Here is a 14,185-nt window from a genome sequence, read left to right on the forward strand (position 1 = left end):
TAGCAGCAGGTTTATACTACTCTGCTACTATATTTCTACTTCTGACAGGAATTTACATTTACAAACTATCCAAAGCATTTTCTGCAAGTAGATATAACTATTTTAATGTGTCTTGAGGAATATTATCAATTTTTTATATGTCAACATTTTCCTGTCAAACTTTCATCTTGAAGATTTCTTCACACACAACTTTAAAATGACTCACTCTGAAACCAGTTCTCAGGACTAATCTTTAAAAAAGGAGCTTCAGTCTGTTCTTACTAATATACAGGAACTCTCTTTAAAGATGGACAGAATGGACTGCAAATTAGATAATTTTAAAGAAAAATGTTCTAAGCAGATGGAACAGATTCATGAGACTTTGAAAGAGCAATAATCTCAAACACCTGGTATAGAAGAAGCACTGAATGACACTGAAGGGAGAGTAAATGAAGATGAAAGTAATACTGAGTTCTTACAGAAACAAAATACTCTTCTCTCAAATAAAACTGATAACTTGGAAAATAGGTCTCAAAGAAACAACATTTGTATCTCTGGTCTCCCAGAGAAGACAGAAAGAGAGAGTACGACAACCTTTTTAGCTCCTTGGCTTCCTCAGATTCTGGACTTGCCTGAAGCTATGTCATTTGGAATTGAAAGGGCTCAGATCCCTGGTTACATCTTCCTCAAAAAATAATCATTCTCCAAGATCTACTACTGTAAGATTTTTTTCACCTCAGGACAAAGAATTAATCCTTAAATCTGCATGGCCTAAATATCCTATCAAAGATACGAGACAGAACAATAAGGTTTAACAATGACTATTCTGTGACTGTTATGTCCAAAAGGAAATGCTTTCTCCCTTTAATAAAAGACCTAAAGAAAAGACAAGTTAAAGTTTATTTACTTTTTCCCTGCCAGGCTTAAAATATTTCTTCCAGATGGGACCAAATTCTTTGATGACTTGGATGCTGCTATGACATTCCTAAAATCTGACAATATAACAGATCACATAGAACATATGGACTAAAGCAATAGCTCCTTGAAAAGACAAGCTAAAAGGAATGGATGGAAGACCAATGAAAAGAAAACAATTAAAAGATAAATGACTTCTAAACTAATCTGTTTTTATCATTTCACCTTTTATGTATTTTTTTTATTTTCTGCCTTAATTGGTCTTAAAGATAGGAAGGGAGATGTGGATACAAACTACATTGTGGTAAATATGCTTTTTTTATCTGCTTCTTAATTTTAATTATATTTATATTACTTAACAATAACCAACACTAATTAATGCTAATCTGCCACTATTTCTGTTATTTATTTACTAGGTTTAGGTTTAGAATAATTAGTTTCAGTTACACTCTCAATCCTGTTTTCTACTATTTTATAATTTATATGCGTGTTAATTTACATTCAAGTCTCCCTTGTTTCAATTTTGTCTTTTAATGTTACTTCTTTTATCTATTTCTTTTAAATGATCTTATGCAAATACTTTCAAACAAAACAATTTCATCTATGGTACATTATATGTTTAATCTTTGTTAGCTTCAGATCTTGAACTTAATTTAATTAGGTATTTTACTAAGTTTTCTATATGTTAATATGCTAGGGTTTACATTTAAATAGTTAAATGTAATTCATTGTCTTGTGTTTTACCTGTTGTGCTTTGGTCTGGTTGTCTTGTTCATAGATATTTGCACATTCTTTTTATATTCATTGGTTTGATAGTCAAGCTCTAATGGTAAGGTAATGGGGCCAGGAAGTTCGTTATCTGGTTTTCTTGATGGGCTGCCTCAATGGTGTGTTGCTGGTGTGTGGTTTCTTGATGCTTGTTGGTTTTAGGGATTTATGAGATGGATTGACTTTGGTGTGCTGCTTTTGACTGGTGTACATGGTATGGTTATAGTACGACTCCTTTTCTGTTATCCTGTCTTGGGTTAAGTGTTGGCTCCATTTGTTCAAAATTGCACTCATCATCTCACATACATCTCTATCCTTTAAGCTCGAAATATTCCCTGTTGTCTTGAGACTTTTCACCTTTACCTGAGTTCATTTGAATCCTTCTGGATTCCTGCCAAGTTTGCATGTTTTGCTCTGGGACTCCTGTATGTTATCTTGGAGATGAGCTTTAGTGGAAACGTCAGATTTACATGACCATGCCTGACATTTCTCTAATAGGTTAAAGACCTGCAGTACTCTTAACCAATTAAATGAACCTTTTTTTAAGTGTTCCACTTAATTTAACTTTCAAGTATTTTAATTTTCTCTTGCATAACACTCAGTTTAAGCTTTTCCATAGAATCCAGATCTAGCTGGATTCCTTAACACCTTGTGCACTTGGCAGAGGATCTGATGATTCTGCAACACTATTTGAACTAAACTGTGCAGGAGAGATCAGAAAGTACAGTTGTGTACCTACCATAAATGTAGATGTTCGAGTGTATTCACTGCTGCAGTCATTACACTTGGGTTATCCTGCTGGCAGGCGACCCGCAGTCGGCCCGAGTCCCAAAGTCTTGGTTCGGCATCGGTTGTTGTCGCCTCTTCCCTGACGTCAGTGTGCCAAGGGTATAAAAGTCGCAACCGACGCCATTTTCTTCAGTTTTTCTTGCCCAAGATGTCAGGTGCCCCCAGATAGGAAGGCTGGAAAGATAAAATTATGCCAAAACACATGCATATATTACTATAACCATTTCCTTCATCTACAAGCAAATACACCACATAGGTAGTATAGAGACGAGAAGTACAGAAAATGAAAAAAGGGGGGGTGGTGGGTGGGTAACCTGGACTGCAACAGTGAATACACTTGAACGTCTACATTTATGGTAGGTACACAACTGTACTATGTTCATCGTGTTTCACTTTTGCAGTCATTACACTTGGGTAGAATCCCAAAGCTGAGGTTGGGTGGCTGGGTCTAAATAGGATTTGGAGAGGCTACCAAGCCCTGCAGAACTGCAGTGGCAAAGCCTGTTCTGGATTTAGAGTAGAGAGGTAAGTGATAGTGCTTGGTGAAAGTGGACAGTGAGCTCCAGGTTGCAGCTTCTAAAATGCCTTTGGTTGGTACTCCTCTGAGGAAAGCTGCTGAAGTGGCTGCTGCTCTGGTAGAGTGAGGCCTAATGCCCTTAGGCACTGATTTGCCATGTTGTCCATAACAGAAATGGATGCAGTGTCCTATCCATTTCGATACTGTCTGCTTTGTAATAGGCTTTCCTTGTGATCCTGCAGCATATGCTACAAACACTTGCTCAGTTTTTCTGAAAGCTTTTGTTTTGTCCAAGTAGAATCGTAGCTGTCTGTGTATATCCAAAGTGTGCAGAAGCCTCTCCCCTTTATTCTGGGGATTTGGGTAAAAAGTAGGTAAATGAATGGTTTGGTTTAAGGCCACATTGGAGACCACTTTTGGCATGAATGTTGGGTTTGTCCTAAGAGAAACCCTGTCCTGATCAAAAATGAGGAAAGGTTCCATAGCCATTAATGCCTGTAACTCTGAGACTCTTCTTGCTGAAGTTATTGCTAGGAGCAGAGCAGTTTTCCATGACAAGAATTTTAGATCAGCTGTGCTGGCTGGTTCAAAAGGAGGCAGTGTGAGTTTCTCAAACAAAATTGATGTCCCAAGTAGGTATTGGTGCTCTCCTTGGGGTCTTATATTTTTTGCCCCTCTGAGGTACTGTCATAGTAGAGGATGTGAAAAAATAGGAGGTTCCGTATTGTAATGAGCTGAAATGGCAGAGGCATGGATTTTAATAGATGAGAGAGATAAGCCTTTGTCCAACATCTCATTTAGGTATTGTAAAATCTGAGGTATATTAGGGACAAGTGGTTCGAGCCCTTGTGCCTGGTTCCAAGCACAGAATCTCTTCCATTTTTCTGCATAAGATTTCCTAGTGCTGGGCCTCCTGGCTTCTAAAATGACATCCATAACAGCTTTAGAGAGAGGTGCAGTCTGAATGGCTACATTATCTGCCATGCTGCCAGGTTTAAGGTTCTGAGTTGACTGTGCAGAATCTGATTGTTTTGTTGTGTCAGAAGATGAGGAATTTGAGGTAGAAGCCAAGCTGGGTCTTGAGACAAACTCTTTAGGATTGGGTACCAGTGCTGGCATGGCCAGTCTGGGGCAATCAGGATCATTTTTGGCCTTTCTTGTCTGACTTTTAGCAGCACCTTGGTAAGAAGAGGCATCAGAGGGAAGGCATAGACTGTCAGGCCTTTCCAGCTGAATGATAGAGCATCCACTTTCCATGCTTGAAAGTGATAAGTTCTTGTGCAAAATTTCTGTATTTAGTAACTGTGAGGGGAGGCAAAAAGATCTATGTCTGGGCTTCTCCATTTCCTCGTTATCATGCTGAACACTTGTGGATTTAGCTTCCATTCGTGAGGATCCATGAGATTTCTGCTTAGTTCGTCTGCCAGTGTATTTTTTGTTCCTGGCAGGAATTGTGCCTGCAGATGTACTTGATAGGTCAGTGTTGTGTTCCACAAAGCCATGGTTTGTCTGCATAGGGGGTAGGAATGTGGCCCCCCTTGCTTGTTTATGTACCACATAACTGTGGTATTGTCCGTCTTTATTAATAGTTGTCCTGGATGTATTAGATCCTTGAAAGCTGTCAGGGCATTCTGTACAGCTAGCATCTCTTTTTGATTGATGTGAAGATGCATTTGTTTCTTGGGCCACGTACCCTGAATACATTTTCCTGCCATATGCGCCCCCCAGGCATAATCCGATGCATCCATTGTTATTGTCTGCCTGGCTGTGGGTAAGGTGAAAGGCTGTCCCTTGTTGTGGTGACAGGCCTGGGACCACCATCAAAACTCCTGTTTTTGGCAGGGAATTAAAGTTATGATTGTCTCCAGGCTGTGACAATGCTGAGTCCAAACACTTTTTAGATACCATTGTAGTTTCCTCATATGCAGTTTTGCATATGGAATTAGTAGAATGCAGGATGCCATGAAGCCAAGGGCCTGCAGAATTTTTCTTGCAGGGAGTTGTATTTAAGCTTGCACCCAGGAATATTATCTCTTGAGAGGGCACTATTTTTGATTTATTTTCGTTTACTGTGTACCCTAGGCAAATTAACAATCTTTTTACAAACACCAGATGCTTTAGAAGAATGTCCTTGCTCTCTGCTTGAATAAGGCAATCGTCCAAGTAGGGATATATTTGAATTTCTTTTTGTCTGCAAAATGCAATTACTGGTGCCAGGCATTTTGTGAAGACCCTGGTCGCAGTAGATAAGCCAAAGGGCAGTGCAGAGAATTGGTAATGCATTAACCCTGCTATGAATCTGAGGTATCTTCTGCAAGACTGTCTGATTGGGACATGCAGGTATTCCTCCTTGAGGTCCAAAGTAACTAGCTAAGTCTTCTTGCCCAGCATGGGCAGAAGTTGCTGTAGTGTTAACATTTTGAATTTTGGAACATCCAGGAAAGTATTTAGGATTGACAGGTCCAGTATTGGTCTCCAGGTTTTGTCCTTTCTGGGTACTAAGAAAAGTATTGAGTAAAATCCTTGTCCCTGTTCTTGCTGTGGAACTTTTTGAATAGCTCCCATGTCCATAAGAGCAGCAATCTGTTTTTGTGCCTCTGCCCATTGGTTTTGTGGCAGGTCTGGCATACCTTTTGATTTTGGAAGCATGTGGAAGTGGAACCTGTAACCCTGAGAAACAATATTCAGCACCCATTGGTCCTGGGTGATCATGTGCCAATTTTTTGAGAAAAGTGCTAGCTTTCCCCCTAGGGGTGCTGTCAAAAGGTAAGTGCTTGGCATTTGTAGAGGGAAGTCATTGGGACTGTTTCCTATAAGGTTGTGATTTGTCTTCCCCTCCTTTGGGGGCTGAAGCACCCCATTGTTTAGGTCTGTAGGAGGCTTGGGGCTGAGATCTGCCTCTTGGGCATTTGTATCTGCCTCTTTGTGGCCTATCTGACACTGGAAAGGACCAATTTTTTGAAGGCCAGTTTCTGCTAAATCTAGGTGGTTGAACTTGTAAGAAATCTTTCACTGTCTGCATTGACTTTGCTTTATCCTCCATTTTCTTTAACACCTCTTCTGCCTTAACACCAAACAAAGTATCATGCTGCAATGGAGCATCCAATAACTTTACTTTAACATGGTCAGGTAAACGTTGTTCTTTTAACCAAGCATGCCTTCGAATAACAGAGCTTGTAACTCTGGTTCTACAAGAAGCCTCTAATGAATCAAAACCACATTGCAGAGTATGCTTTCCCACTTGTTCAACTGCATGCAATAAATCTTGTACTTCCTTACTGTCAGGACTTTCTGTATTTGAAACCATTTTCTGTTTTAACAATGACATGAGGTACTGTTGATATTTAAGCATGTGAAACTGGCAGTTTAAAGCTCTTACAGCTAAAGTAGCAGAAGTGTAAACTTTTTCCCCATCTGTCCAGAGCTCTGGAATCCCTATCCGAGGGGACAGGATTTTTAGCAGTGGAAGCTTTATCCCCTTTAGGACCCTGAGAAATTGTGTCTGGGTCTGCAGCGGGGTTTTTGTAAAGAAATTTATGAGAGTCAGGGACCCTGTAGTACCTGTCTGGCTTGACTGGTGCAGGGGGTAAAGAATCAGGAGACAGACTGGATTAAAAAAAAAACATTATCAACAATATCAAGCACAGGGGGGATAGCCAGGGGTCTGTGCTGAGGCAATAAAAGGAAGTCTCTGAGCCTTTTCTTGGATTCTGAATAATCCTGGCTCTCCCAATGGAAATGTTCCCTCATGGAGTGCAGGGTTTCCCCAAAAGAATAATCCTCAGGCGGAGAGGCTGAAGGTATGGACTCTTATGTATCAGAGTCCTCATAGGGAGGGAGAGAATATCCCTGATCAGAAGAGGAATCAGAGGAAATGGAAACCTGGTCAGAGGAATCATAGTCAGTGCCTTGCCTAGGCCTTTTGTCAGGAGGGGGATGGGAACCCCTGATTAAAGTAATTAGGTCTTCAGCCATTTTAAGCATCTGTTTCTTTGGCATGGATGACTGTTCTGGAGAATGCTGTACTTGTTTCCTTGTCTTTAATGGTGTTTTTGACTTTGCCTTTGCTGCTGTAGTGGGCTTAATTGTAAGTTGTGAAGGTCTGAAAACACCCTCAGAAGCCGATGCCTGCTCAGCGGCTCTGGACCCATCTGAGGGAATAGTTTCCGTAGGCCCAATACCTTGAGTTTCCACAGGCCCTGGTGTCTCCACATGGCTGTCGGTTAAGGCCTGTGGCTCTGAGGTAGTGGGTGTCAGGGGCTGCAAAAGCACCTCACTGAGAACCGGCAAACCGGCGACTGGCCTAGAAGAGGCTTCATCATCGGTTTAGGACCTCGGATGCCTGTCCTTTTCTTTGTCTTTGCATTTTTTATAAATTCCGGTCGTCGACTGTTCCAACGGCATTATGTAATTAAATCTTCGGCCAAAATAATGTAAAGCAAAATCAAACCGACGTTTAATAGTGTGTTTATTGAATCTAGCACAAAACCGACAACTAGTAACGTTGTGGTCAGGGCCTAGGCAAGGAATACCGTAAGAGTGAAAGTCCTTATGAGGTATTTGCTTCCCACAAGAAATACAATTATTAACTTTTACTGACATCGGTCTGGAGCAAGAAAAAGTTTCCCCAACGGGGTACTTAGCTTTATTGAAGACTTCGGTTCTGAAACTTAATTTTGAAAATCTCAGGAGTCGGCCGACCGGCACTTACAAACTGCTTTTGCTTCGGGCACCGTGCGGCAAGAAAGTCTGAAGAAAATGGCATTGGTTGCAACTTTTATAGCCCTGGCGCACTGACGTCAGGGAAGAGGCGACAATAACCTAAGCCGGACCAAGACTTTGGAACTCGGGCCGACTGTGGGTTGCCTGCCAGCAGGATAACCCAAGTGTAATGACTGCAACAGTGAAACACGATGAACATTTTGCCTCATACTAGTTCAGTACATTTTAATTCCCTTCTTTGAAAGAGGAAATATTGCACAACAGTCCTTAAAGTAGATCTTGCGTTGCAGTGTGTTCTTGACAAACTTGGAAGAAAACAGTGTTACTAAGTAACTGAGAGATGAAGACAAAGGATATGTGTGCTAGGTAGATGCTGTTACTCTCTTGTCCTACCATGGCATTATGATGGCACTGATTTTGGCTTGTAGAAAGGAGACTGTACAGGTAATTGGAACTGATATCTGGAAAGTGCTGAGAGAAAATGCATATGAAATTAAGAGTGTGGAAGACTGACTTTTCAGAGTGTGTGAGGTAAAAACTTGTAATGTGTCATTATTTAATATGTGTTTAAAGTTTATATGTAGAGATATCTAGAAGTTTGGCATCTAAACCCATTGTTGCACATTGTTTTGATCTGATCGAGAGACTGTAGTCGAGGTGGTATATTTTGGCTGTGGCCCTCATGGTACTGCTTTATGAATCAGATAGTAATGTGCATATAAATATGAATGAGCTAAAGTCCATCTTCCCTTTCAAAAGAAAAAATATGTAGCGGGCCAGAGCAGATGGCACAGAGTCTGAACATACCTCTCAACCTCTTAGAGTATGAAATCTGGACAAAGTCATAAATATAAGTGGGATGGAGGTACAAAGGTAGGGATCATTTTTGGTTGTTGCTCTTATGGACTTGCAAGTTGATAGAATAATGGGTTTTGCATTGCTGTGAATTTTCTGTGTGAAGTGAGGTCTGAAGCTCAAAGGTCTGTCATTGTTTTCAGACTTCAGTCTTTAACAATTTACCACTACCTTGCTAGAAGGTCACAACTTCCTGAAAAAAACATGCCAAGAATGTGATGCCAAAATCTGGGCATTCTGTGAAAATCTATACAGCTGAGGGGAATGAGTCAGAATTCCTGCAAAATATGCCTGCAGCCTTTCTGTTTTAACTCCAGTCATGTTTCACCACCACCACTGAGAAGTACTGTGTATCAGAACAATTGCACATGGTCTGTTGTTACTTTATTATTGTAAATAATATGTATATAAGAAGGGAAAAAAGTCACAATGAGCAAGATTTTATTTACACTGTTGTTTATTAGCTGCAGGCATATATGCATCAGACTCAGTTATGGAAAAATCATAAATTAAATAAAATGGCTCTATCTCCTGTATTTATCTGCTTCAGCATCAAGCTGCTTTAATGTGGGCTGTATATACATATATATATATATATATATATATATATATATATATATATATATATATATATATATATATTATATATATATATATTATATATATATATATATATTTTTTTTTGTGTGCGTCTTTGAGGCTGAACCATGGATATTTTATTTCATTTACTTTTGGAGATGGGATGTTGTTTTTCTGCCAGGCATAGCATCACATGTCATACTTTGGAACCTTATTTTTATATTCTTTTAAATTAGGTAGGTATATGATTTTACTCTTCTTGATAATTTTCCACTTTGCATAGTTGCAATTTTTGGCTGAGGAATTAATACGTATATGTAATTATTACTAGGATTCTGAATAAGTTGAAATGATGGGTATACATATTAATGTCATCCTATTCCTTATTTAAATAGAAAATGTCTAATACACAGCATGCATGATATTGCAATTTCATGCTGTACTATGATATTATTCTCTATGATATTATTCTAATTTTCTCCTTATGTATCTCTATATATTTTACTGTGTTTGTTTGATGTTAAGATCTCAAGCCATCTTCTGTAAAAGTATTAGTCGATTTTTTGTTTCTCCTGACTTTGCCCACTTCATACAGTAATCTTAGAGGGGACTTGCTGTTAATAGTTGTACGGTCTTCATTACTGTATATTTTTTACACTTAAAATGTAGACAATGTTTACATAAACTTGAAACTGGTTGAAAGCTTTTTGAGCTTTTTTCATTGTGAAGTTCTTTATTTGTTTAATATTTTTCTTTTTAAATAACTGAATAGTTTCAAATGTAATAGAGAGGTCTTGGTCTTATGTTGCTTGATGGGAAGAAAGGTTTGGATAGGTTTGCTATTCAAACTAGGAGTGTTAGACTCCATGAGGGTAACAGATGTTTATGGTTATTCTTTTCTGAAGTTTTTTATTAGTGTCTACTATTGTTATTAACTACATTGTTAACAATCTCAGTCTTATTGTCCATATATTTATTGAAATGCAGTTCAAAAATTGTGTGCATGTTCCATTGATATTTTCATACCACTAGAATGTGAATGATCTATGTATTTTTTATATATGACATATCTTAAGTGCACATCCATTAATATTAATGGTTTTAAATAATGGTTATAAGATAAGTAACTTAAGTTTCTAAAATTATTTAATTCTCAGGTTATCTTTTTGCAGGAGACACATCTGTTACAAGAAGACTTAGCTAGACTTAATACAAAAAAATGATACAGTGTTCTCTAGCTCACATTATAGTCAGAAAAAAGGGGGGTGGTCATTTTGTGGAGAAGCTCTTTACCTACACTTAACGTTCTCAGTACTTATAACAATAAAAAAGCTATGTTTTGTTCAGTAACTCTAGAAATTAAAAGGAAACTATACACCTTCAATAACGTCTACTGGATCCCTGGAATTGGAGTCACAACTATCAAACATCAACTAGACCAGATTATTCAAACTTATTATATTGGCTGGTGATTTCAATTGTATATTAAAAGATGCTGAGTCTAATACTACTAAAGAATGAAGGATACCTGCCTCAGCAAAAGCGTTAGCAGAATTTATAAAACTATTTGATATTAAAGCTTGAAATTAATTTTCAGACCCAGAGTTGCTTTTCTTTATTCATTTTTCTTACAGACATGGATCACAATCACGAACAGATAGCCTTTATATTTTGAATTATTTAATTATTAAACTAGATACATTTAAAGTTGTTTCTTGTCCCCCTTTCTGATCATAATGCCATAACTTTTGAATTAACTTTAAATTTTAACAATAATATTCCCATTAAAATACCTACCTATATAACTTAATTTTTTTAAGGAAGTTCAGACCTTTACTGAATTTAACTACAAAGAAGATATCTCAGAGATTTATTCATGGGATGCCTTGAAAGGATATCTATATGGTAAAATCATGAGTTGGTATGCTCTAAAGAAAAAGCAATGGGATAGAGAACTAACTGATTTACAAGAAATGATAGATGAACTAAAATTAGACAGTCAAAAGGGATTTACAATGTAACACAAGAAATTAATTTAAATGGTAAATATCTAGAAATCCCTAATCACAAAACTATCATAAATCTACAAAGGATTAAAATAATTAACTATTCTATTAATCCAAAATCTATGCAAAAGTTAGCTACGAGAACAAAATTGGTAATAAAATCCAATCACATTAAGGAAATATATATTCTCCAAATAGTAAGAAAAAGGTTACAGAAATAGAGGACATTCTCAAGGAATTTAGATCTCACTTTAATAAAACCAATCAATATAATCCTAAAATGGAAAGTCAAGAGGATATTATTTTTTTTCTCAGAAATAATACTAAAAATAAATTATCTGATGACCAGATAAAAAAAGTGATAAGCCAGTTTCGATGTCAGAAATTAAAGCTCAAATTAATAAACTAAAATGTAATAAGGCCCCCTGGTAATGATGGTATAATACATGAAATTTATAAACTAATGCCTAATGAAGCCTTAACTATTCTGCTCAAAGCTTTCTCCATAGTCAAAGGTCTATCAAATCATTCTTCCATCTTGGAATTGCACCCTTATTTCCCCAATTTTAAAAAGGTGATAAAGATCTTACAGATTGTTCTTCATATAGGCCAATGTTTTAATTAAATATTGATTCCATATAAAATGTAACAATGTCAAAACTTCTGTAGTATAAAAAAACAGGTTTATTCGAATAGAATGTGGTGGTAAGCGCTTTCGCTAGGATAGCTTCTTCAGACCAGATTACAATTCATTCCTGAGTGTAAACAGTTTATATATTAAAAAAAACTAACAGAGCTTAAAGAAATACACCTTAAAACAACTCATAAAAAAATATCACATAAAAATGTATACTTATAAAAACAATATGCATCAAATCACGAAAATACAATGCAAAAAATTATTTATTTCATTTAGAAACCTTGAGTCTCCTAGATTTTAACAATAAATTTAATTATCCAATTAATTTCACGGATCTCTGTATAATTTAAACCTAAATTCATGGTTGGGGCCACATTCCATAGTGTGCTTGGCAAGTGCATTTGATGTGGTTCCTTTCCTGATGTGGAGATACAGGATGCCAGGTATACCACATCCTTGGATTGGCAACTGCCTGCAACACATATCATATAGCTACAAACAATGGGTCACTTAGAATATAGTTGCAGAAATTGCATCTATTGCACGGTACCATGTGTGTTTCATCTGTATACAAACCAATAGTACTAACATTGGGGTAGCATAACAGCTGTTTAAGATTCTTTAATTAGTCTTTTTATAGTGGGATCTACTGACAAAACATGCCAATGTTTGGTGAATATATCCTTGAGAGTACCTACGTCCTTGGTATAATACATGGGAAAAATGACCTCATTCCCAGATGTGATGTTATCTGGTGATGATGTTGCAATGCCATAATCTGAATAGAACCTCAAAGCACCTTCAGAAAAATATGGCATTGCCCGATCTCCTCTAAGTGTGGTGATGGCTTCCATCCCTGTGCTAACATCCAGGTTAGTGTAGCCACGTTCCTTAAATCTTTTATCTAAATCGTCTAACCCTGAAAAAAAGTGAGAGTCATGTGGTGTATATCTAGAAAGTCTCATCGACTGTCCCCGGACTATGTTCCTATAAACATAGCCGGATGCATACTTCTCAACATAAATATCCAGGAACGGAATGTTTGTACCTGACCATTCCATGGTAAAGTTGAGGAACCAAAGAGAATCATTAATTTGCCTAAAAATTCATTCAGAAGTGACAGTGCATTCTCAAATAAGTGTTGATGTTCCCACTCAGCCATGATAGGTTGGCGTAGCTATTGGCACAACATGTGTTCCTGGAAACAAAAAAGTATCAAGTTGATGTTTAAAGAAATTAATAAACTCATAAAAGTCCAAAAGAAATTGTTTGGTGTCTCTAAGAATAACAGTGTTAGCTTCTACCAAAGGTCTAAGTTGGGCTTCAATGTACAGGGAGAGTGGTTCAGTGATAGCAATGGATGTACAACTTGAAAAAAATCATAAAGTTCCTGATCTATATTTTCATTAGTGAGTAAGTTAGAAAGTGTAGACTGAACCCTATGAATAATTGTATTCACGATTTGTTCAGAGATGGATTCATAATACCTGTCATCCATTAGCATGTTCATCATATCTGTCCTATATCTAACTGTGTCAAATATGACTCCCTTTATCAATTCATATGATATATGTCATCCTCGACTAGCTTACTATAAGCGGCTACCAGTGGATGAATTGGTGGAACTAAAACTGTTCCTACTAGGAATAAATGTAAGACCCTTGAGAGTACTTGTAACTCATATGTATTCAACACATAATTTGATAAATTAAATGCTGTGCACTGCCCTTCCCCACTACCGAACTAAATGTTTGTTCAGAGTGTGAGTACAAATCCTTTATCACCACCTGTACAACAGTATTCAAAGTGCTATTGGTACATTATCATCAGGCGAATTACAGCATTCACTAGACGTGTCTCTCGTAGCATATATCACATTTGTTTCAGAACTAACAGTCACGTCAGTATTGCTGACATTATCGAGCATGTTTTTAGTGCACACTGTACAGCTGACTCAGGATAGTCAGCATAAATTCTCTGTTGACAGCTATAATATCTTTTCTTAGTGTCTCCTTCAGATGAACTCCAGACCGTCGGTGGTATTCAAATTGTCCTATCTGCACTTGGTCCTCCCCAATCACCTATATGTCCTAGAAATTTGCTCAAAACTAAATTCATGTTGGGGGGCCACATTCCATAGTGTGCTTGGCAAGTGCATTTGATGACATCCTTTGATGGCAAACTGCTGCAACACGTATCACATAGCTACTTCTTGCTTGCTGTCCGTTGTAGCATTTACTCCGTTTGAATTTTGTTTTATTTTTAAGTTCTCTTTGGTTTGAACGAGGCATGATTGAGGGAGGACCAGGAGCAGATAGAGATTAATGCATGTGCTGCATAATCAACAGGAAGTTCCCAGGAGGATGTCACGTTGAACGCTTCGGGCTAAGGGACTGCCTGATGAGAGAAAGGAAA

General features: G+C 37.6%; 1 protein-coding gene across 1 annotated transcript in view; it reads right to left on the bottom strand.

The window, feature by feature from the left end:
- Nucleotides 1–332: 332 nt before the first annotated feature.
- LOC122814414 overlaps nucleotides 333–14,185 on the bottom strand; it is a 156,891-nt gene continuing 143,038 nt past the window's right edge. Inside the window, exons 5-6 of the mRNA XM_044086997.1 lie at nucleotides 12,469–12,689; nucleotides 333–413 (exon numbers count right to left, since the gene is read on the bottom strand). Of these exons, the coding sequence (XP_043942932.1) occupies nucleotides 333–413; nucleotides 12,469–12,689 (302 nt within the window). The remainder of the gene's footprint in view (nucleotides 414–12,468; nucleotides 12,690–14,185) is intronic.

This window comes from Protopterus annectens, chromosome 10.part0, assembly GCF_019279795.1.
Source record: "Protopterus annectens isolate FY-2018-M chromosome 10.part0, PAN1.0, whole genome shotgun sequence".
NCBI lineage: Eukaryota > Metazoa > Chordata > Ceratodontiformes > Protopteridae > Protopterus > Protopterus annectens.